At 46.9% G+C, this 25,868-nt stretch overlaps 1 protein-coding gene across 1 annotated transcript in view; it reads right to left on the bottom strand.

Annotated features, from left to right (window-relative positions):
* nradd (neurotrophin receptor associated death domain) overlaps positions 1-25,345 on the bottom strand; it is a 76,776-nt gene extending 51,431 nt beyond the window's left edge. Inside the window, exons 1-2 of the mRNA XM_072468145.1 lie at positions 25,138-25,345; positions 24,661-24,846 (exon numbers count right to left, since the gene is read on the bottom strand). Coding sequence (XP_072324246.1) covers positions 24,661-24,696 — 36 coding nt within the window. The 5' untranslated portion in view covers positions 24,697-24,846; positions 25,138-25,345. The remainder of the gene's footprint in view (positions 1-24,660; positions 24,847-25,137) is intronic.
* Positions 25,346-25,868: the final 523 nt, after the last annotated feature.

The raw sequence follows: 25,868 nt of genomic DNA, 5'->3' as shown, positions 1-25,868 counted from the left end.
AGAATGTGCAAAATCCACACAGACAGTGACCCAGAGCTGGGATTGAACCTGGGATCTCAGCGCCGTGAGGCTGCAGGGCTAACCCACTGCGCCACTGTGCTGCCCTATATTGAATGTCAAGGGGTGATGTTTAGAATATCTCTTGTTGGAGATGTTATTGCCTGGCACTTGTATGACACAAATGTTACTTGCCACTTGTCAGTTTCAAGTCTTGTTGCATTTGGAAATGGCCAAGTTGGATTTGACCTGCTTTTTGTGCATCTGACATACCTGGGCAATTTTCCACATTACCAAGTAGATGTCAGTGTTGTAGCTGCATGTCAGGGTTGTAGCTGCATGTCAGGGTTGTAGCTGCATGTCAGGGTTGTAGCTGCATGTCAGGGTTGTAGCTGCATGTCAGGGTTGTAGCTGCATGTCAGGGTTGTAGCTGCATGTCAGGGTTGTAGCTGTACCAGAACGGTTTGGCTAGAGCGCGGAAAGTTGTAGAGCACAAGTCTTCAGTACTATTGCCAGAATATTTTCAGGGTCCATAGCCTTTGCAGCCCCCGGGACCTAAAGTTATTTCTTGACATCACATGCAATGAATTGAATTGGCTGAAGACTGACAGATGTGATGCTGGGGACCTCTAGGAGGAGACAAAGAAGGATCATCCACTCGGCATTTCCGGCTGAAGATTGCAGCAAATGCCTCAGCCTTGTTTTTTGGGATTGGCTAGCACTTGCTAGACAATCCAGATTATACTAAGAATTACACTAATAACAAATTTCATCAGGGTCACGGGTGGCACAGTTGATTCACAGATGTGCTGGGCTCCCCCATCATTAAGGATGGGTATATTTGTGGAGCCTCCAGGGATTGTTTAATTGTCCATCACCATTCACGACTGGATGTGGCAGGACAGCAGAGCTTAGCTCTGTCCATCACTTGCTGCTAATGCTGTTTGGCACGCAAGTGGTCCTGTGTTGTAGTTGCTTTTTTAAAAAAAAAAAATTTTTATTAAAGAATTTCATAAAATATCAATAACAAAATGAGAAAGAAAAAAGAACCCAACAGGGTTAAGTACAAAACACAGTCTAAAAAAGCAACCCCCCAAACCCCTCCCCCCCGTACATAAATAATAAATTAACATTAACACCCCGACTTAACACAACAGGTGGATACAGCCCCTCAGACCCTCCAGTGTAAATAACATAAACAAAAATAAAGTAACCCCCCCCCCCCCCCCGAGCTGCTGCTGCCATTGACCAATGTCTATCGTTTTGCCAGAAAGTCTAAGAACGGTTGCCACCGCCTAAAGAACCCTTGTACCGACCCTCTCAAGGTGAATTTCACCCTATCCAATTTAATGAACCCTGCCATATCGCTGATCCAGGATTCCACGCTTGGGGGCCTCGCATCTTTCCACTGAAGGAGAATCCTTCGCCGGGCTACCAGGGACGCAAAGGCCAGAATTCCGGCCTCTTTCGCCTCCTGCACTCCCGGCTCCTCTGCCACCCCAAATATTGCGAGCCCCCGTCCCGGTTTGACCCTGGATCCTACCACCCTCGACACCGTCCTCGCTACGCCCTTCCAAAATTCCTCCAGCGCTGGGCATGCCCAGAACTTATGGGTGTGATTTGCTGGGCTCCTTGAGCACCTAACACACCTGTCCTCACCCCCAAAGAACCAGCTCATCCTTGTCCCAGTCATGTGTGCCCTGTGCAGCACCTTAAACTGTATATGGCTGAGCCTCGCACACGAAGAGGAAGAGTTCACCCACCCTAGGGCATCTGCCCATGTCCCCTCTTCGATCTCCTCTCCCAACTCCTCCTCCCACTTACCTTTCAACTCCACCACCGAGGCCTCCTCCTCCTGCATCACCTGGTAAGTATCCGAGATCTTCCCCAAGAGATCTTCCAGAGATTGATACTTGGGGATTCAGTGATAATAAAGTAAAGCCACTGAATGTCAATGGAAGTTGGTTAGGTTCTCTCTTATTTGAGATGGTTATTGTCTGGCACTTGTGTGTAGTATGAAATGTTACTTGCCACTCATCAAGCCCAAACGTTGTCTGGCTTAAACTATATGACAGTCTGAGATAACAATCGCCCAGTCTTTGTGCTTTCCTCAACCCCGCCAACAATGCCTTCCCATGTGCCCCAGAACATGCCGCACTCTGTTCCAGTACAGCTACAACACTGGCATCTACTCAACAATGTATAAAATTCCGTAGGTGCCCTGTACGCCAGAAACAGGACAAATCCAACCCAGATAATTATCACCCCATCAGTCTACTCTCCATCATCAGCAAAGTGATGGAAGGGGTCATCAACAGTACTACAAAGCGGTACTTACTCAGCAATAACCTGCTCATGGACGCACAGTTTGTGTTCCGCCAGGGTCAGTCAAACTGCTTCAGTATGAAGGAGGGGGGGGGGGTTGGTAAATGCTACTGAATACAGAACATCAAACATCCGCACTGCTGGGCTTATGATTATGAACAGCCTCCTATTTAAATCCGATTCCTATAACTTTGGTATCTGGACTGCACTTTTGATTTTTAAACAAAATGGGACACCCCCAGCAGAGGTGTTATCTGGCCTGACCTCAGGACACCTGCGGGCAGAAGGGTTATTTGGTCTGGCCCATCAAAACGGATATGTTTTGATGGACGTGGCTGACAGCCAATCGGTTAAATCAATTTCCTAGGACATGAACTGGCTCTCGATGACGATTGATAGGCTCTGTTTTGTAGAATGAAGCACACTTTTGATTAATAAACTTGGAAATAGTTTCTCTCGCTTCTCTCTGGCTGACCGCTCTAGTGTCCTGACAGTCTTTCTCTCGCGAGTTCTGACAGAATGCACATACCAGAAGATCCAATCCAATTGGCGGTTTTCAACACTCCACATCCAGAGAAGATAGTCGACTACAAAGACTTCAACATCAGCAATAAGAACATATCTCTTTTATTCCTATAATGGGCAGCACGGTAGCACAAGTGGATAACACTGTAGCTTCACAGCGCCAAGGTCCCAGGTTCAATTCCCCGCTGGGTCACTGTCTGTGCGGAGTCTGCACGTCCTCCCCGTGTCTGCATGGGTTTCCTCCGGGTGCTCCGGTTTCCTCCCACAGTCCAAAGACGTGCAGGTTAGGTGGATTGGCCATGATAAATTGCCCTTAGTGACCAAAAGGTTTAGGAGGGGTTACTGGGTTACGGGGATATGGTGGAAGTGAGGGCTTAAGTGGGTCGGTGCAGACTCGATGGGCCGAATGGCCTCCTTCTGCACTGTATGTTCTATGAATCTATGAATCTATTTTAATCCCCATCATTTTACCCCTTTCCCTCCCTGTGTGCATATCTGGATAGAGGGTGATACAGTACATGGGGAAAATAATCGTTTAGCAGCCAATCGTCGCAGATTAATTATTGCATGTTTTGACTCTTATTTGTAAACAAACAATTGTGTTTTTACTTAATCTGGAAGGGCAGCACAGTGGCACAGTGGTTAGCACAGCTGTCTCACGACACTAAGGTGCCAAGTTCAATCCCGGCTCTGGGTCACTGTCCGTGTGCAGTTTGCACATTCTCCCGTATTTGCGCGGGTTTCACCCCTACAACCCAAAGATGTGCAAGGTAGGTGGATTGGCCACGCTAAATTGTCCCTAAATTGGAAAAAAAGAATTGGGTACTCTAAATTTTTTAAAAAGCAATCTGGAGCCTGCAAGTCATTGGAGCAGTCTTGGGCCAAAGATCTTGAATACTTTAGAAGAATTATTTGTTAATTCACTTATATTGCAATTCCAGGTAAAGTGGGGCTGGAATTGACCGTCCCCTAGCCCAAGACGTCATAACAACGGAGGAAAGGTCAGTAATGAAGCAGCTGAAAATGGTTGGGCCTGGGACACTACCCTGAGGAATGCGTATGAACATACTCCAGAATCTAGGGAATTTTGGAAAATTAATACCAAGAATCTACTACCTCAATAGCCACTTCTCAAGACCCTATGATGAGGTCCATCAGGAACCAGAGACTTGTCAGGCCGCAGCTTCATCAGTTTGCTCAGTACCTCTCCCCAAGTGATTGTAATTTCATCAAGTTCCCTTCTCCCTTTCACCTCCTAATTTACAGCTATTACTGGAGTGCTTCTAGAGTCCTCCGAAGTGAATACAGAAGCAAAGTATCTGTTCATTTAATCCACTGTTTCCTTGTTATCTACTATTAACTCCCCATTCTCACTCTAGAGGACCTACACTCAAGATACCTGTAGAAACTCTTGCTCTCTACTTTTAAATTTCTAGCTAGCTTTCTCTCATACTCTAATTTCTATTTTTTTTTTCTCAACCCTTTAGTCATTTTCTAGCATCTTTTCTAGAGTCTGGCTTAGTATTCCAGTTCCCTTCAATTCAATTAGCTCAGCCCACATAGCTGCCCTTATTTAAGTTCAAAACACTAGTCTTAGACTCACCCTTCTCCCTTTCAAACTGGACGTGCTGCTGCTTTAAAAAACACTATCTTGAAAGCATTCTCTGAACTCCTCAGCCAGACTACTACTGCCAACCTGATTTTTCCCAGTTCGTGTGTAGATTAAAGTCGCCCATGATTATTTCTGTCCCTTTATCACAGCACCCAATGTGCCTCCTTGTATACTTCATACTGGATTGTGGTTACTGTTAGGGGCTTGTAGCCACTCTCTAGTTAATTATTTCCCTTTTTCTCATCTTCACCCAAATCGATTCTACATCCTTATCTCCTGAACCAAGATAATCTCGAACTATTGCACAAATGCCAACCTTGATTAATAATACTACCCCGCCATCTTTACCTAGCTTCATATTCTTCAAGTGTCAAATATACCACTCAATATTCAGGACCCAATCACAGTCATCCTGCAGCCATAATTCAGGAATGGCTATCAGATCATATGTGTTTAATTAAATGTATGCAATCAACTACTTTGTTATGAATGCTATGCACAAACAGATACAGAGGCTTTAGTTTGGTCTTTTTGTTACCTTTGTAACATCTAGTCTTGATTATAGAAATGTCTTGGTGCAAGAGATGATTGGTGTCCTACAACCATCTTCCTTTTTGCTAGGTATGACCCTAACCAGTGGTGAACATTCCCGATTCACAGTTTTGCAAGGGTTCCTTAATGCTGCAATAATGTCATGTATTGTCATTCTCATCTCTTGAATTTAGCTCTTTTATGAACATTTGGTCAAGGGTTAAAATTTTATTTTTCCAATTAAGCAAATTTAGCGTGGCCAATCCACCTAACCCTGCACATCTTGGGATGTGGGGTTGAGATCCATGCAGACATGGGGAGAATGTGCAAACTCCACACGGACAGTGACCCGGCACCATGAGGCAGTAGTGCTAACCACTGTGCCACCGTGCAGCCCTGTCAAGCTATAAATGAAGTTAAGGGTCGAGTTGTCTGGCAGAACCTAAACTGATCACCATTGAGCAGATTATTGCTAAGTACGTACCATAAATATAACATTGTCAATTACATCTTCCATCACTTGGTTGATGATTGACAATAGACTGATGAGGTAGTGATCGGTCAAATTGGATTAGTTCTGTTTTTTTGAGGGGAGGACACACTTGGGCAATTATCCACATTTTCAGGTTTATGCTAGCTTTGTAGCTGCACTGGAACAGCTTGGCTAGGGGTGCAATTAGTTCAGGAGCACAAGTCTTCAGGACTACGGCTGGAATATTGTCAGGACCCATAGCCATTGCTGAACCCAGTATCTTGACATGCAGCTGTGACATCATGGAGTGACAGGGAGTGGTGGACAGGTCAGGGGCATCAAATCTTAATTACAGCCATTGGGCATGGCAGAGTAGGTTTTGGCACCACTCCCCAAATTTGGAAACGGGACTCCACATGTTGAGTGTCCAACTTTGCAGGGTTGACTGGGCTGGATCTGCATTTGCTGCTTCCGATGCCGAGGTCAATGCTGGTTTTCTTATTTAACTTTTCTGTAGCAGTTTGATACAACAGAGTAGCTTGTTATGCCATTTCCCAAGGACAGTTCAGAGTGAATCACATTGCTGTGGGTCTAGATTCACATGTAGACCAGTCCAGGCAATGATGGCAGATTTTCTTCCCTCCTGGGAAAAGTTTCTCACCATCTACTCTTTCTGGACTCATGATTGTGAACTCCTCAAATCTCCCCTCAATCTTGTCTTCTCCAAAAGAATAATTCCCAGCTTCTCTAATCTTTCTGATCCCTGGGATCATTCTCATAAATCTTTTCTGCACCCTCTCCAAACCCTTCACACCTTTCCCAAGTTGTGATGCCCATAATTGGGCACAATACTCCATGAATAGTCAGCATGGATTTCAAAAGGGAAAGTCTTGTTTGATCAACCTCACTTGAATTGTTTGTGGAGAGGTAACAGAGATAGATAATGTAGCAGATATCATTGATCTAGATCTTCAAAAACCTTTAATGAGATGCCCCAAATTAGATTCATGAAAAAAAGGTCAGAGAATACTTGGTCAGGGCTTAAAGACAGCAAGCAGAGAGTAGGGATAAATGGTAATTATATTCAGAATGGCAAAAGATGGGACCTGGTATTCTACAAGGATCAATACTGAGACATTGTTGATAATTTATTTTAATGATTTGGACTTGAATCAGAGCAATCTCGAAATCTGCCAACACCACCAAATTGGGAGGGAGAGTCAATACCGAGAAGGACTGCAACAACATTACCAGAAATATTAAACTTGCAGAATGGCCATGTGATTGCAAATTAATTTCAACATAAATAATAATAATCTTTATTAGTGTTCACCATAAATAATAAGTGTCATTACACCACAATGAAGTTACTGTGCAAATCCGCTAGTCGGACAATACTGCGCCTGTTCGGGTACATGGAGGGAGAATTCAGAACATCCAATTCATCCAACAAGCACATCATTGGGACTTGTGGGGGAAAACTGGAGCACCCGGAGGAAAACCGACACAGACACAGGGAGAACATGCAGACTCCACACAGATAACCCAAGCCGGGGATCAAACCCGGGTCCCTGGCGCTGTGAAGCAACAGTGCTAACCACTGTGCCTCCCATAAATAAATGTGAGGTAATACAATTTGGCAAGTAAAATAAGGAGATTGGATATTGCTTAGAAAATAATATAAGCAAAGTAGAACAGCAAAGGGATCTGGGATTAGGAATACACCTATCACTAAAGACATTGCTCAAGTTAGTATTGCACAAAAAGCCAAACCAAGCACTAGGTTGATTTCTGGAGGGTTAGAATTAAAATGTAATTTGATACTAATACAACTTATCTGGGACTTCCGGTGGCGTGGGCGAGCAGGGCGGCCGCAACAACAAGAGCTCCCACCGGTGGCCGCGATTCGCGGCAATTTCGGGAAAATCCCCGAGTTTTCACGCACCCCCCCCCCCCCGACTATGTTCGGCCTTTGGGGCCGCCACGAGCAGCCAGCGGGGCTGATTTAAAAACCGGCGAAGAACCCCGCGCGGGTGTCGGGGGGCTGCGGCGCCGGGCCCGGCAGGTCAGAGTAGCGGGGCGGAGCTACGAGGAGGCCGAGGCAGCAGGCCCGAGGCCAGAGCACCATGTAGGGAGGGTGCTCCACGTCGGATGGCTTCCACCTAGGAAGAAGAAAGAAGGTTGAAGCCTGGTCCCAGGTGAATGCAGAGGAGAAAGAAAGAAGATTTAAGGAAGTTTGGTGAAAGTTTTTTTTTCTCTCTTCCCCCTTTTTTTTTCAAAAAAGAAGAATGTCAGATTGATGAAGGGCAGGAGGGTGAAGGGGGAGAGAGGAGAAAATAAAGATTAAAAAACAATAAGCCGCTAAAGGATGCGAAGAGCAGCGTCGAAGAAAGGAGGAAACGCGGGTACGCCGCCGAAGGAGAAGGCGAGGATGGCGGAAGACGAACTGCAAGGTGGGGCCGCACTACTTACGGTGGAGAAGATGACCGAGGTGATGGCGGTGGAGCTGGAAAAACATTTGGTGAGGCACATGGAGGCCTTGAGGAAAGAGATGGCAGTCGTGTTGAGGTCATGGGTGGAGGAGGCAAACGGCCTGATGAGGGTGGAGGTGGCAAAGGCATAGGCCGAGGTGAGAGAGCAGGGCGAGAAGATGAAGGAGGTGGAGGAGGCCGTGACACGACACAGCGACCAGGTCACCTCGATGGGAGACGAGCTGCAGCTGCAGAGGGTGGTGGAGGTTAACAGAGGACTCCGAGCAAAGCTGGAAGACTTGGAAAACCGCTCAAGGCGGCACAATTTGAGAATTGTGGGCTTGCCCGAAGGGACTGAGGGCCCAAGGCCAACGCAATACTTCGCTAAGAAGTTGGCGGAGCTGATGGGGGAGGGTGAGAGCCTTACCCTGTACGAGCTAGACAGAGCTCATCGGTCATTAAGGCCGAAGCCCAAAGTGAACGAGCCGCCAATTGCAGTAATTATCTGCTTCCATAAGTTTTGCATGAAGGAGAAAGTATTAAGCTGAGCGAAGCAGGAGCGTGAGATGCTGTGGGATGGTACTGCGGTTCGGATCTACCAGGACTTGACGGTGGAGTTGGCAAAAAGACGAGCGGCGTTTGGGCGAGTGAAGGCGGCTTTGTATAAGAAGGGGGTGCGATTTGGTGTGGTGTACCCGGCGAAGTTGAGGGTAACATATAACGCCAAAGACATTTATTTTGAGGCGGCGGAGGCGTGCGTGAGGGCAGAAGGCTTGGGACAGACGTGAAGAGCGGAACTGGAAGAGAGACTGTGGACTGTGTTTGAGCGGCTGGAAAATGTACAAATGTTACAACTTTCTTTTTACTGATTTGTATTGAAATTTACTTCTCTTTGCATTGTTTCAGAGTTCAAGTTAATGGTGTTCTGTGTTGCGACGGTTAAATGTTATGTTAGTGAATTGTAGCGGTTGGATTGTTGGGTTTGTTTTGGTGTTTCTTTCTCTGGGACTGGGCTGAAGGGGGCGAGAGGTCTTGGCGGGGGGAGCCACCCGCGCTAGCTAACTAAAGTCAGTTTGTGAACGGGGGTGAGGTGACAGGAGGACTGCGGACGTTGGAGCCTGGATAGCAGGCTTCAATGGGCCTACGAGGCGAGCAAGAGGGGGTGGAGGGATGGATGTTGGGGGATGTTTTTGTGGGGGGGGGGGGGGTTCGATGTTAACAATGGACAGGGGCGGGTCAGGCTTATGGGGCAGGGCCCGGTGGTATGGTGATGGTGGATTAAAAAAAAAGGTGGGTGGGGGGGTGGGGGGGTGAGAGACCCCCAGTAAGGATAATCACGTGGAGCGTGAGAGGGATTGGAGGTCCGGTCAAGAGGTCAAGGGCGCTTGCACATCTTAAAAGTTTGAAAGCCGATGTAGCAATGCTGCAGGAGACTCACTTGAGGGTGAAGGACCAGGTGAGACTTAAAAAGAGCTGGGTTAGCCAAGTGTTTCACTACGGATTTGATGGAAGGGCTCGAGGGGTAGCGGTGCTGGTCAGCAAAAGGGTACGCTTCCAGATGGAGAAGGTGGTGGCAGATCAGGGGGGTAGATGTGATTGTGACAGGGGCACTGGAGGGGAGATTAGTGGCGCTGTTAAGTGTATACGGTCCCAATTGGGACGATGTGGGATTCGCGAGGAAGGTGTTTGGGGCTATTCCAGATTTGGACACGCATGATCTGATTGTGGGGGGGTTGTGGGGGGGGGGAAAAGAGACTGGAACTTGGTGCAGGAGCCAAGATTGGACAGATCACGGCCACGCTTGCTGGTCCCATGGGGGGGAGGCGCTGGCTGGGCTAATGGTGAAAATGGGAGGGGTGGACCCTTGGAGGTTCCTGCACCCAAGGGAACGGGAGTATTCGTTTTTCTCAGCGGTCCATAAGGTATACTCGCGGATCGACTTTTTTGTGGTGGGTAAGGCTTTGCTGGCTGGAGTCAAGGGGTCGGAATACTCTGCAATTGCAGTGTCAGATCACGCTCCACATTGGGTGGATATGGTGCTGGAGAAGGGGGCAGCGCAGAGACCAGGGTGGAAATTGGATGTGGGGCTTTTGGGGAACCAAGTGTTCGGTGAGAAAATTGAAAAGGTAATTAAGGAATATGTAGGTTTCAATTTGTACGGGTGAGGTGTCGAAGGCAGTCGTCTGGGAGGCTCTAAAGGCAGTGGTAAGAGGTGAGGTAACTCCGTTTAAGGCCAGGGTGGATAAAGATGAGGTTGGAGTGGCAGAGGGTAATAGATGAGATGTTGGAGGTAGATAGGAGGTATGCAGAGGATGGGGACCTGGCGAAGCTGGAAAAGAGGAAGGAACTACAGGCGAGCTTCGACCGACTGTCCACCAGGAAGGCGGTGCGCCAACTGAGACGAGCAAGGGGTGCAGTTTATGAACATGGAGATGAGGCCTAAGTTAGCAGGTCAGCTCCGGAGGGAGGCATCAGCAAGGGAAATTCTTCAGGTGAAGGATAGGGCAGGGAAGTTGGTGGTGGCCCCAGTGCTGATGAACAAGGTTTTTGAGGAGTTTTATGAGAGGTTGTACAAGTCAGAGCCACTTGGGGGAGACCGTGAGATGCAGGAATTCCTAGATGGGTTGGAGTACCCGAGGCTAGGGGAGGGGGACAGGGCTACATTAGAAGGAGCGATAGTGGAGCAGGAGATAAAGGATGCGATTGGGAGGATGCAGTCGGGGAAGGTGGTAGGGCCGGATGGGTTTCCAGTGGAATATTATAAAAAATTTAAGGATAGGTTGGCACCCCTGATGGTGGGGATGTTTGAGGAGGCGATAGGGAAGGGGGTGTTGCCGCAAACCTTGGGGCAGGCATCGATTTCCCTGTTACTAAAAAAAGATAAGGATCCGACGGAGTGTGGGTCGTATCGGCCCATATCACTTCTGAATGTGGACGTAAACGTGTTGGCGAAGGTACTGGCGGGTAGGCTGGAGGAGTGCCTTCCGAAGGGGATAGGGGAGGATCAGACGGGGTTCGTGAAAGGGAGGCAGCTGTTTTCGAACATTAGGAGGGTTTTGAACGTTGTTATGGCACCGGCGGAAAGAAAGGAAACAGAGATAGTTGTGGCATTGGACGCCGAGAAGGCGTTTGATCGGGTAGAATGGGGGTACCTGATGGCAGTGCTGGAGCGGTTTGGGATTGGACCAAGGTTTGTGAACTGGGTAAAGCTATTATATAAGGAACTGAAGGCGAGTGTCCGCACAAATAATATCAGTTCGAGATACTTTTCTCTCCACCGTGGGACGAGACAGGGATGTCCTATGTCCCTCCTGCTGTTTGCACTTGCGATTGAGCCGTCGGCCATCGCATTGGGAAGTTCGGGAGCATGGAAAGGAATAGTGCGGGGGGGGGGGGGGATAGAGCATAGGGTGTCCTCATATGCCGACGACTTGCTGCTGTATGTGTTGGAGCCGAGTGCGTCGATAGGAGGAATATTGGAGCTACTGCGGGTATTTGGGTCTTTCCCGGGGTACAAGTTGAACCTGGACAAGAGTGAGTACTTTGTGGTGTCTCGGCCGGGGGTGGGGGGGCTGCCATTCCGTAGAGCAGGGACTCATTTTAGGTATCTGGGGGTGCAGTTTGCCCGGGAGTGGGGGAGGCTTCGCATGAACAACATCACTAGTTTGGTGGGGAGAGTGAAAGCCGATCTAGCAAGGTGGGACGGCCTTCCTCTGTCACTGGTAGGTCGGGTACAGGCGGTTAAAATGAATGTGTTGCCACGATTCCTGTTTATTTTTCAATGCCTACCGATTTTCCTGCCAAAGTCTTTTTTCAGGGAGATTGAGGGAAGGATTACCTCATTCATATGGGGAGGGAAGGTGGCCAGAGTGAGTAAGGTGCTGCTACAGAGGGGAAGGCAGAACAACAACAAAGAACAAAGAAATGTACAGCACAGGAACAGGCCCTTCGGCCCTCCAAGCCCGTGCCGACCATGCTGCCCGACTAAACTACAATCTTCTACACTTCCTGGGTCCGTATTCCTCTATTCCCATCCTATCCATGTATTTGTCAAGATGCCCCTTAAATGTCACTATCGTCCCTGCTTCCACCACCTCCTCCGGTAGCGAGTTCCAGGCACCCACTACCCTCTGCGTAAAAAACTTGCCTCGTACATCTACTCTAAACCTTGCCCCTCTCACCTTAAACCTATGCCCCCTAGTAATTGATCCCTCTATCCTGGGGAAAAGCCTCTGACTATCCACTCTGTCTATGCCCCTCATAAATTTGTAGACCTCTATCAGGTCTCCCCTCAACCTCCCTCGTTCCAGTGAGAACAAACCAAATTTATTCAACCGCTCCTCATAGCTAATGCCCTCCTTACCAGGCAACATTCTGGTAAATCTCTACTGCACCCTCTCTAAAGCCTCCACATCCTTCTGGTAGTGTGGCGACCAGAATTGAACACTATACTCCAAGTGTGGCCTAACTAAGGTTCTATACAGCTGCAACATGACTTGCCAATTCTTATACTCAATGCCCCGGCCAATGAAGGCAAGCATGCCGTATGTCTTCTTGACTACCTTCTCCACCTGTGTTGCCCCTTTCAATGACCTGTGGACCTGTACTCCTAGATCTCTTTGACTTTCAATACTCTGGAGGGTTCTACCATTCACTGTATATTCCCTACCTGCATTAGACCTTCCAAAATGCATTACCTCACATTTGTCCGGATTAAACTCCATCTGCCATCTCTCCGCCCAAGTCTCCAAACAATCTAAATCCTGCTGTTTCCTCTGACAGTCCTCATCGCTATCCGCAATTCCACCAACCTTTGTGTCGTCTGCAAACTTACTAATCAGACCAGTTACATTTTCCTCCAAATCATTTATATATACTACAAAGAGCAAAGGTCCCAGCACTGATCCCTGTGGAACACCACTGGTCACAGCCCTCCAATTAGAAAAGCATCCTTCCATTGCTACTCTCTGCCTTCTATGACCTAGCCAGTTCTGTATCCACCTTGCCAGCTCCCCCCTGATCCCGTGTGACTTCACCTTTTGTACTAGTCCACCATGAGGGACCTTGTCAAAGGCCTTACTGAAGTCCATATAGACAACATCCACTGCCCTATCTGCATCCATCATCTTAGTGACCTTCTCGAAAAACTCTAACAAGTTAGTGAGACACGACCTCCCCTTCACAAAACCATGCTGCCTCTCACTAATACGTCCATTTGCTTCCAAATGGGAGTAGATCCTGTCTCGAAGAATTCTCTCCAGTAATTTCCCTACCACTGAAGTAAGGCTCACCTGCCTGTAGTTCCCTGGATTATCCTTGCTACCCTTCTTAAACAGAGGAACAACATTGGCTATTCTCCAGTCCTCCGGGACATCCCCTGAAGACAGTGAGGATCCAAAGATTTCTGTCAAGGCCTCAGCAATTTCCTCTCCAGCCTCCTTCAGTATTCTGGGGTAGATCCCATCAGGCCCTGGGGACTTATCTACCTTAATATTTTTTAAGACACCCAACACCTCGTCTTTTTGGATCGCAATGTGACCCAGGCTATCTACACACCCTTCTCCAGACTCAACATCTACCAATTTCTTCTCTTTGGTGAATACTGATGCAAAGTATTCATTTAGTACCTCGCCCATTTCCTCTGGCTCCACACATAGATTCCCTTGCCTATCCTTCAGTGTGCCAACCCTTTCCCTGGCTACTCTCTTGCTTTTTATGTACGTGTAAAAAGCCTTGGGATTTTCCTTAACCCTATTTGCCAATGACTTTTCGTGACCCCTTCTAGCCCTCCTGACTCCTTGCTTAAGTTCCTTCCTACTTTCCTTATATTCCACGCAGGCTTCGTCTGTTCCCAGCCTTTTAGCCCTGACAAATGCCTCCTTTTTCTTTTTGACGAGGCCTACAATATCTCTCGTTATCCAAGGTTCCCGAAAATTGCCGTATTTATCCTTCTTCCTCACAGGAACATGCCGGTCCTGAATTCCTTTCAACTGACACTTGAAAGCCTCCCACATGTCAGATGTTGATTTGCCCCCAAACATCCGCCCCCAATCTATGTTCTTCAGTTCCGCCTAATATTGTTATAATTAGCCTTCCCCCAATTTAGCACATTCATCCTAGGACCACTCTTATCCTTGTCCACCAGTACTTTAAAACTTACTGAATTGTGGTCACTGTTACCGAAATGCTCCCCTACTGAAACATCTACCACCTGGCCGGGCTCATTCCCCAATACCAGGTCCAGTACCGCCCCTTCCCTAGTTGGACTGTCTACATATTGTTTTAAGAAGCCCTCCTGGATGCTCCTTACAAACTCCGCCCCGTCTAAGCCCCTGGCACTAAGTGAGTCCCAGTCAATATTGGGGAAGTTGAAGTCTCCCATCACCCTGTTGTTTTTACTCTTTTCCAAAATCTGTCTACCTATCTGCTCCTCTATCTCCCGCTGGCTGTTGGGAGGCCTGTAGTAAACCCCCAACATTGTGACTGCACCCTTCTTATTCCTGATCTCTAATCATATAGCCTCACTGCCCTCTGAGGTGTCCTCCCGCAGTACAGCTGTGATATTCTCCCGAACCAGTAGCGCAACTCCACCTCCCCTTTTACATCCCCCTCTATCCCGCCTGAAACATCTAAATCCTGGAACGTTTAGCTGCCAATCCTGCCCTTCCCTCAACCAGGTCTCTAATGGCAACAACATCATAGTTTCAAGTACTAATCCAAGCTCTAAGTTCATCTGCCTTACCCATAATACTTCTTGCATTAAAACATATGCACTTCAGGCCACCAGACCCGCTGTGTTCAGCAACTTCTCCCTGTCTGCTCTGCCTCAGAGCCCCACTGTCCCTATTCCCTAGTTCTCCCTCAATGCTCTCACCTTCTGACCTATTGCTCCCATGCCCATCCCCCTGCCATACTAGTTTAAACCCTCCCGTGTGACACTAGCAAACCTCGCGGCCAGGGGGTTTGGGTCTCCCGAACCTGTTGTACTACTACTGGGCGGAGAACGTGGAGAAAGTGCGGAGCTGGGTCAGAGGGGTTGATTCTCAGTGGGTCAGAATGGAGGAGAGTTTGTGCAGGGGGTCGGGGCTGAAGGCACTTGCAACAGCGCCGATCCCGATAGCTCCAGGGAAATATTCAGGGAGTCCGGTAATAATAGCTTCATTGAAAATCTGGAGGCAGTTTCGCCAACACTTCGGGTTGGGTTTAGGGTCAAGGGAAATGCCGATTCGGAGGAACCACAGATTTGAGCCAGGGAGGTGGGATGGAAGTTTTCGGAAATGGGAAGAGAAGGGGATTAAGACGCTAAAAGATTTGTTTCTTCGGGGTCGGTTTGCAGGATTGAGGGAGCTGGAAGCGAAGTATGGGCTAGAGCAGGGAGAAAAGTGTTTAGGTACATGCAGGTTCGGGATTTTGCCAGGAAGGAGATACAGAGCTTCCCAGAGGAACCGGCCTCCACATTGCTGGAGGAGGTGTTGGCGACAAGGGGACTGGAGAAGGGGGCAGTGTCAGCGGTGTACGGAGCTATTCTGGAAGAGGATAAGGCACCACTGGAAGGGATCAAAGCAAAGTGGGAGGAAGAGCTGGGAGAGGGTATAGAGGAGGGGGTCTGGTGTGAGGTGCACCGGAGAGTGAATGCCTCCACCTCATGTGCGAGGTTGGGGCTGATACAGCTGAAGGTGGTGCATAGAGCGCACCTCACGAGGGCGAGGATGAGCCGATTTTTTGAAGGAGTAGAGGATGTGTGTGAGCGTTGCGGGGGGGCGGGCGTGAATTACCTTCATATGTTTTGGTCCTGTCCAAAGCTAGGGGAGTACTGGAAGGAGGTGTTTAGGGTAATTTCCAAGGTGGTGCATGTGAAACTGGACCCGGGTCCACAGGAGGCCATATTCGGGGTGTCGGACCAGCCAGGGTTGGAATCGGGTGCAGAGGCAGATATCATAGCCTTCGCCTCGTTGATCGCCCGAAGGCGGATCCTGCTGGGATGGAGAGCAGCCTCTCCACCCAGTGCCCTGGCGTGGCGGGGGGACCTGTTGGCATACTTGACCCTTGAGAAGGTTAAGTTCGAACTGAGGGGTAGCTAGGAGGGGTTCTACAAGTCATGGGCACTATTTATTATGCACTTTCAAGAACTGGATAACATCGAACATTAGTTTGGGGGGGGGGGGGGGGGGGCTGTGTAGATTGAGGGTGACTACGGGTAATCCCGGATTCCTTTTTGTCATTTGTTTATGTAAACATGCGGGTTGAGGTTCGGGGGTTGGTGAGTGGATGGGATCGTTGTTATTATGGGGATTGACATATCTTGCTGATTATTGTTTATTGTTGATGGGTGTAAATGTGGGAGAAAATGTGAAAAAGGAGGAGAATAAAAATATATATTTATTAAAAATACAACTTATCTGCCATGCTGCGCATAATTGTGGTCATCATAAAAAATATGCACAGGCACTGGAAAGGTTAGATGATTAACAGAAATACAGGTATACCCTTCAGGATTAGTTGGTCTCTTGGGAACTCTGTCAGAAGGCTGTGGTGGGCAAATCATATGTCTTTAAGACAGAGATAGATAAGTTCTTGATTAATAAGAACCAGGGGCTGGTTTAGCACACTGGGCTAAATCGCTGGCTTTTAAAGCAGACCAAGGCAGGCCAGCAGCACAGTTCGATTCCTGTACCAGCCTCCCCGAACAGGCACCGGAATGTGGCGACTAGGGGCTTTTCACAGTAACTTCATTTGAAGCCTACTTGTGACAATAAGCGATTTTCATTTTCATAAGGGGATCGGGGGTTATGGGGAGAAGGCAGGAAAATGGGGATGAGAAAAATATCAGCCATGAGTGAATGGCGGAGCAGACTCGATGGGCCAAGTGGCCTAATTCTGCTCCACTGTCTTCTAGTCTCTGTTCTTTTGATAGGAGAAGGCTTAGGGGTGACCTAGCGGTCTTTAAAATGTGAAAAGGTTTTGAATAGAGTAGTCAACTGAAATGTTTCTACTTGTGTTGAAGGGCAAATCTCGAGGCCATCAATAAAAGATTTTTTAAAAAACAAATAGGGAGCAAAGAAACCTTTTAAACCCCAGAATGGGGAACTCACTACAAGGAATGGTTGAGGTGAATAGTTTAGATGTATTGAAGAGGAAATTAGACAAGCCTATGAGGAGAAAGGAATAATGCTGATATAATTAGTTGAGAAAACATGAAAGGAGGCCCAAGTGGAGGATAAACTATGACATGAACAGGGTGGCCAGATTCAGTGCTATTTCACCTACGCAATGATTTAAAAATTGAACAGCCCGACTATAATTTCAAGATGATGCCCCTTGTTCTGGATTCACCCAACGGAGGAAGTGGTTTCTTTAGATCGACACTTTTGACAATCTCAATTCAATCAGTCTTCAACTGCCTAAACTTCTAAACAAGTTCAAGCAACCAGCCCTCATAACCTAACCCACCCTTTAAAACCCAGTGAATCAGGGGAAGCACGGTGGCGCAGTGGTTAGCACTACTGCCTCACAGCACCAAGGTCCCAGGTTCAATCATGGCTCCAGCTCACTGTCTGTGTGGAGTTTGCGCATTCTCCCCGTGTTTGCGTGGGTTTCATCCCCACAACCCAAAAGATGTGCAGGGTAGGTGGATTGGCCACGCTAAATTGCCCCTCAATTGAAAAAAATTAATTTGACACTCTAAATTTATTTTTTTTAAACCCAGTGGCATCTGACTAATTCTTTGTCCAACTGCAGCATCACGGTTTCTTCCTTTGTACTCCGGCCCTTGAGGGCGTCTGACTAATTCTCTATCCAACTGAAGCATCACGGTTTCTTCCTTTGTACTCTGGCCCTTGAGATTGCGCCGTATTGCCTTTTGCAACTATGAATTTACTTTTTAATGATTTGTGTCATGAGCACCCAAATCCTTTTGCTCCTCCACAATTCTAATGAGGACCCCTAAACCAGGAATCCCTAACCCAACATGAAATGGGAAGCAGCTCACATCCTACATCGTTGAGTAGAACAAAACCGTACCTGACAATGGGCACGACATGAAAGGCACACTTCATAGAATTTACAGTGCAGGAGGCCAAATGGCCCATCAAGTCTGCGCCCTTGGGAAAGAGCACCATACTTAAGTCCACGCCTCCACCCTATCCCCGTAACCCCAACCAACCTTTTGGACATTAAGGGGCAATTTAGCATGGCCAATCCACCTAACCTGCACATCTTTGGACTGTGGGAGGAAACTGGAGAACACGGAGGAAACGCACACAGACACAGGGAGAAAGTGGAAACAGTCACCAGAGACCAGAATTGAACCTAGGACCCTGGAGCTTTGAGGCAGCAGTGCTAACCACTGTGCCATCTTCTCACTTGTGGGGAATTCCTTCTGACCGAGGATCCTGCTCACTATCCCTCAGACCTATTCCACTGTGAAGTGGTGTGTGTAGTGCGTGTGTGTGCATGCATGTGTGCAATTGATGGCGAGTGAGGACATGACCAGCTGTAGCAGTAAATTTTTATCATAGAATTTACAGTGCAGAAGGAGGCCATTCGGCCCATCGAGTCTGCACCGGCTCTTGGAAAGAGCACTCTACCCAAGGTCAACACCTCCACCCTATCCCCATAACCCAGTAACCTCACCCAACACTAAGGGCAATTTTGGACTAAGGGCAATTTATCATGGCCAATCCACCTAACCTGCAAATCTTTGGACTGTGGGAGGAAACCGGAGCACCCGGAGGAAACACACGCACACACGGGGAGGATGTGCAGACTCCGCACAGGCAGTGACCCAAGCCGGAATCGAACCTGGGACCCTGGAGCTGTGAAGCAATTGTGCTATCCACAATGCTACCGTGCTGCCCTTGAGATCTTTGGGATCCCAAATGTGGTGACTGAGAGGAGGCGGCACTGGGTAGGATGCAGCCTCTGCTAAACTGCAACAAGTCCTCAGGAGGGAAGGGGGTGAAACTGCAAAGAGATTGTGAAACCTCGTCAAATATCTTTAAAGAAACCATTTAAATTGTGTCCACCAGGACCTCTCACCTCTCACCCATCCTTTGCCCGCCCGGTTAGTGAAATGTGACCCATTGTTATCCCGTGGCATCAAAAGACTGAATGGCCAACCAAGTAAGAAAAGTAGCAAATGAATCAAAGGAGAGACAAGACTGTTATGATCTGTAAATCAATGTCTGAAATTGGAGCTGACGGTAATTTTCAAGGGAAAAAAAAGACTGCAAAGTTAAGCGTAAACGGTGGGGAAATGAGACACAAATTGGATAGCACAAATCCCAGCCCCGGATCACCATCTGTGTGGAGTTTGCACATTCTCCCAGCGTCTGCGTGGGTCTCACCCCCACAACCCAAAGATGTGCAGGGCAGGTGGATTGGCCATGCTAAATTGCCCCTTAATTAGAAAAAAATAATTGGGTACGCTTAAATTTAAATTAAATAAATAAATGGGTAGCACAAAGAGCTGGCATTGGCAGATGGGATGAATGGCCTACTTTGTGCCGAATGGTTCGTTTCGCTTATGAAATCACAAGACAATAGATCATTCCTTCGAGATGTTACTGATTAGGACAGCACAGTGGCACAGTGGTTTGTGCCGTTAGGCGAATTGGATATTCTGAATTCGCTCTGTGTACCCGAACAGAGAGTGTGGCGACTAGGGGATTTTCACAGTAACTTCATTGCAGTGTTAATATAAGCGTACTTGCGATACTAATAAAGATTATTATTCGATCACGGGTTACTGTCCATGTGGAGTTTGCACATTCTCCCCGTTTCTGCGTAGGTCTCACAACCCCACCCTAAAGATGTGCAGGGTAGGTAGATTGGCCACACTAAATTGCCCTTGAATTGGAGAAAAAGAATTGGTACTTTAAATTTATTTTAAAAAAGAGAGAGATGTTAATTATTGAAATGGGAGAACCCTGGGTCAACTCTGATCACCAAGAAATAAGGGAGACGTTTGAGAACTGTAGGCAATGTGGAGGATAGCTATAAACAAGGCTGGTCCCCAATGTTACGGTGCCAAATTAAGAGGAAATACCTGCCTGGGAAGGAGGCAATCTATTGAGGGATAGATACATGATTGCCAAAGATTCAAAACAAAATCCACAATACAGTATTACTTTCAATTAAACTGTAGAAACAGGAGGCACAGATTCAGGCTAGTTATCAGGCAATTTTATGACCATCAGGGAGATTCTTCATCCAAAATGTGATCAATTTGTGGAATAAATTCCAGGAACGACAATGGCAGAGGGAATTGTGAGAAAATTATCCAAGTGATTGGAGTTAAAATCAGTCAAATATCCTACTTAATCTATAATTACATTGTGACTTTGTGAGCAGGTCACCGAAATGCCGTGGTGAATCCAAGAGCGAAATGGCCTTTTCTTGTTCCTATGTTTTCTAGAAATGGCTCAGCCCAACTTTCCCATCCCCGAGGCATCACAGGGATATGGAGCTCAACTGACCGTGGCCAATCAAACCTGCAGCTGCACAGTTCACTGCCACACTAACTGGTGAATTCTGGAGTACATTAGCTTGATGGTCATGTAACTGTATGGGTTATAAAAGGGATCCGAATTAAAAAGCTAGGAGATTCTTAATTCAGATCCCACTATAGCAGTTTGAGAATTTAGATTCAGTTTTAAAAAGAAAATCCAGAAACAAAACGCAACCATCAGTAAAAATAAAATAAAATTGTCCATCAAGTTGTCAGAAGGTCATAAAATTTCAACCCTTTCACTACTATTCTTTAGGAAAAAGAATTTGTTGGCCTTACTTTGTCTGGCCTACTACGTATGACTAAAGAAGCTCCACACTAATCTGGTTCACACTGCTGCCTCACAGCGGCAGTGACCTAGGTTCAATCCCGGCCTCGGGTGAGACTGACTGTTGAGTTTGCACTTCCCCGTGTCTGTGTGGGTTCCCTCCGGGTGCTCCGGTTTCCTCCCGCAGTCCAAATTTGGACAGGTTAGGTGGATTGGCCTTGCTAAATTGCCCCTTAAGTGTCCAAATATCTGTAGATTAAGTGGGGCTACGGGAATAGGGCAGGGGATTGGGCCTAGGTAGGGTAGGGTCGGTGCAGATTCGATTGGCCGAATGGCCTCCCTCTGCACGTAGGGATCCTATGATTAACTCTGATGTGGCCTAGCAAGTCACTCAGTTGGATCAAACCAGTGCAAACCAACACTTCCAAGAAAAAAAACCACTCATCAAGGGCAGCATGAATGAGCACAAAATGCCAATTATAATAACAAAGAAAGAAGAATAAAAATGATCTAAGTGGTTGTGGGGATGGGAAGATTGGTTGGTTGGAGCTGCAACAGTTTATACAGAAACTAATATGGCCATTTTACTGAAGATCCGCTACAGGACTGGAAAATAATTGAGTGTCAACACAGCACATTCTGTTAATCAAAACGTCAGACATGGTTCTGAAAAATGGTGGTCTTGAAATTCTTGGTCTGCATGGGCTTCAGTTGCACAGCTGTGAGGAAGTGGAACCGCTCCTGGCCTTCAGGCATGAAAAATGACACCAAGCGCATTGCAGATTAAAGCTGCTTTTTCATCCAAATTCATCCACAGGCAAAGGCTGCATCTGCTGCTGCACTGAAGCAAACTAGGCAGGAAGCTCCATAGTTTGGCCATCCAGTCTGGTATCAGTTAGCTGATCTTAAGCAAGACAGCAATTGGATCACAACCTCAGTGCCCCTCAGGCTTCGGGGGGGGGGGGGGGGGGAAGAATCAACGGTCATGGAAATCTTGCACATCAGACCCTTTTCTAGTGACTTCACAGGGATGTCCTCCAGGAATGTAGAGAGAGGTAACCGTAATCAAAATTAAGAGCAGGACTTGCTGCACAAAAATCTCACCACACTATCACATGTACAATTCTAAGCCCCTGCAATGAGCTGTCATGCTCTGGAATGCACTGTCTGAAAGGATGGCAGCAGCAGCAGCTTCAATACACACTTAAATGAAATTGGATATTTTCTAGAAAGGGAGGAATTGCAGGGGGCGATGGAAACGACGAAGAGTGAGGGAGTGGAACGAATTAGAAAGTTCAATAACTTGGAACCCAAGATAGGAGATGAAGCTGGTCTTCAACTATAAAAAAGGCAAATTAAACTTCCCAAATTCGCTAGGAACTTCTTTACAGCTACTGGTGAAAACTAATTTCACCTTCATCTGAAATTCATTTCACTCAAGCATTTCCTTGATTAAACTCTTAGTCTGAAAACCTTGGAATCAGAACACAGCTTTCCATTGGCTGGTGAAAAAGCCAGACAAGACGTGCATTTATATAGCACCTTTCAAAACCTCAAGACACACCAAATTGCTCGATAGCCAATTGAGTATTTTGCAGTGTAATCCCTGTTGTACTTTAGGAAATGCAGCAGGCAATTTGCACACAGTAAGCTTCCATCGACAGAAAGGGTGTAAATAGCAAGATAATCTGTTTTAGTGATGATGGTGGTTGAAGAATTTTTTTTTTTTTTTTTTTAAATTTAAGAGTACCAATTATTTTTTCCAATTAAGGGGCAATTTAGCATGGCCAATCCACTTAACCTGCACATCTTTGGGTTGTGGAGGTGAAACCCACGCAGACACGGGGAGAATGTGCAAACTCCACACGGAGTCGGGATCCCAGGGCCGGGATTCGAACCCGGGTCCTCAGTGCCTTAGGCAGCAATGCTAACCATTGTGCCACATGCCGCCGTGGTTGAAGAATTGTTGACCAAGACATCAGGGAAATTCCCCTCTTCTTTGAGGAGTGCCATGGGATCTTCTGCATCCACCTGAAAAGGCATACTGGACCTCCGTTTACGATCTCATCTGAAACACAGCACCTCCAGCAGAGAAGCTCTCCCTAAATATTGAACTGAAGTGTCAGCCTAGATTACAGGCTCAAATCGGAGTAGAATTTGAAGGCACAACATTCTGATTCGGAGTCAAGAGTGTTAGCTACTGAGCCAAAAGACAGGACTAGAAGTCGCCTAATCAAATTTACATCCTGATGCAGATCTCTCACATTAGGGCGAGCTATCATCGGCCTCAGCACCTCTCAGCTGGGGATGGGGATACCTGCTAATTACTGTTCAGTAACACCCCCTGTCAAACTCAACTGTGGGTGCAGAGGAAAGACCTGGATCAAACATGAATTGATAACACATGCAGCCAGACTCCCGCTTGAAGAATAATAATAGTAACAACCTTTTATTGTCACAAGTATGAAGTTACACCACCCAATCAAGGTGTCAGTGGATGCCTGTGGAACCATACCCTTGAGACAGTCAGCAGGAAAGGTGGTTAAATAACAAAAATTTGGGAGTAGGGCTTAAACGACATTGAAGTTTTGCTGTAATAAGTCAGAGAAAGGATATGCGTTAGCAGCTTAGGGCAGTATCTGTTGTAGAACTCAACCATTTTTAATAAAAATTAAAACCTGCTAAAAATAATTAGTGAAAAATAAATCATCAACCCATTTTTGACAAGCCGAGGCGTCTCAGGGATTGTGTTCTGCATCCCTGCTTCTCCCATTAAATGTTCTCTCTCGATGGCGTTGACACATTCCAGAGATACAATTCCACAGGAATCGTGCATTCATCTTCCCTGCACGTGACATTGGGGGTGGGGGGGAATATTTACATTTACATGACGAGGTGGTAAGTATTGGCAGGCTGTTTGATCACAGAAGCTATTGGAAAGGAGTCAGATCTTCTCCTCACATCATACGCACAGGCTTGTACTTGCCAGCAGAGGCAATCAATAAACAGTGAGCAGTGATTAGCTACCAAGACAATTCACCCCAAACTCCAGAGGCATGAGCTGTACAACCCAGACTCGTAATTGAGAGGATACAAACTCAAACCTCACCATAACAGTTAAGAATTTAAGTTAAAAGTAACTATGATGTCAGATCATTGAAACAAATGGTTTTTTAACAATGTCCCTTTTTAAAAAAACAAAATCTATAGTTCTCGCCCTGTTTGCCCATATGTGGCAGTCCCCACCAACAATGGACTTCCCTCTTTGGTATCTCAAGCCACCCAGTTGTATCACACCTACTGCCAGCAGTTCAAGAAAAGGCCCACCGCCTCCTCAGGGATAAATTTAAAGCAAACTTTTACTAACTCCCAATGGACCGTGGCATCTTGCTTGCGCTCAATCATAGCACACAATGCCAGCAACAAATTCTCCCAACAGGATATTCTGGTTAAGGTGCAGAGTAGACACATGTGCAGAGCCCCGGTACAGGTTAGTAGTCCTTCCTAGACTTCCATTTAACATCACGCACACAGAACAGTATCAATAATCAGACATCCCCTTTGTTTTCTGCCCGTTCTCCCTAGTGTCTTGGCCAACATTCATCCCCATCCCTCAACCAACATCTAAAAGCACATGAGCTGATCCATGAACTCAGCGCTGCCCACGAGATCTTGCTGCACACAAATTGGCTGCCACGTTTGCCACATTCGAACTGGGGCTCCACTTCAAAATCTCATCCAATGACTATTAAAGAGGCTTCTGGGAGGGCCGGCGGCTGTGACAGGCGCTATTTAAATGCAAGTTTCTAATTCTTTATCCTCACACGCGTGCACACTGTATCCTAGATTTCTTTTTAAAGACTTCGAAACAAAAAGCAAAACACACCCATTAACCTCTCACATCAAATATTAAAATTAATATCTTTCTGTGAGTCAGCCCAGACTACTTACCTGGGAGATGTAGAGCAGGCAGAACAGGAACTGCATGCTGCTGCCTTGTAGTCAGTTTCCCGTCTGGATCAATCAATTTCAGCGCTGGGGTTTAGTTCAGTTTCCAGTCCCGGTTTAGTTTAAAACCACCTGGTTTGATTCAGGTCAAAAAGTTTTGCGAACTCCTCTCGTCAGAACGACCCCAGTCTGAGGACAGAGACAGGATTTGTAACTCTAAGTGTAATTAAACTAAGAATTCAAACAAAAAGAAATGAATGGCGCAGAGCCTGCGGCTGCCACCTCCGCTTTGTCCCCGGGTCTGTCCCCGTCCCTCCCGGGAGCTGCTCAATGAGCCCCGGGCTGAAGTGTAGGACTAGAGGGGAGCTAAGATCGCTGGGTGGGTGGGGGTGAAAGAGAACCCACCATATCTAAATCTCAAACCATAAATTTGCAACTGCAAACATTAAACCTCAGCCTGAATGAACCTATTGCACTCACTTCACACCCAGTTCCCTCTCGCTTTTCCCTTGGATTTTTTTCTCTCTCTGCTCCGTTGTCCCTTGTTCCTCACTCGTATCTCTCTCTCTCTCGCTCTCTTTCAGGGTCTGCCTCTCAATGACTCAATCATTTCGCTACTTTCCAATTACTTTCTCATGAAATAAAAACCACAGAGAGGGAGGGAGTGAAACCTCTACCCCACGTGGTGCTGATGGAGAGTGGGGGTGGGTGGGGAAGAGACATACTTTCTTTATGATTGGCTCACAGTTGCTGTATTTAAACTCCCCTGGAGATAATAACCCGACCAGAACTTCGACTCTTAAAGCCACACCGCACAAGTCTGCAATTTTCAGGTGTTTAACTATTTAAGCTTCAAAGTATCAAACTGTCGCGTTGCATTATTTAAGGCGCGAAGACTCGGAACAAGGTGAAAAGATAGATCGAGCAGGCGTTTATAAACACCTTTCCATACTCTCAGTCACTATGTTACTTTTACATTGCAGTCTTTGGTTTTTATGAACACAACGGCCAATTTGCCTTTGGCACATTCCCACAAACAGCAAAAGAGATAAATAACTAGTTAATCTTTATTACTGAAGCAGATGAAGGGAGGAATTTTGGCCAGCACATAAAGAAAACTCTTCAAATGCTGCCTTCGGATCCTTTACACCCCCGAAGAGGGCAGATGGGACGTCAATTTAATGTCTGATCCCAAAGATGGCACTTTTGAA

The sequence above is a fragment of the Scyliorhinus torazame genome, chromosome 11, assembly GCF_047496885.1.
Source record: "Scyliorhinus torazame isolate Kashiwa2021f chromosome 11, sScyTor2.1, whole genome shotgun sequence".
In the NCBI taxonomy this organism is placed as follows: domain Eukaryota; kingdom Metazoa; phylum Chordata; class Chondrichthyes; order Carcharhiniformes; family Scyliorhinidae; genus Scyliorhinus; species Scyliorhinus torazame.
Note: the sequence above shows the minus strand (reverse complement) of the source record. Positions and strands in the feature narration are given on the sequence as shown.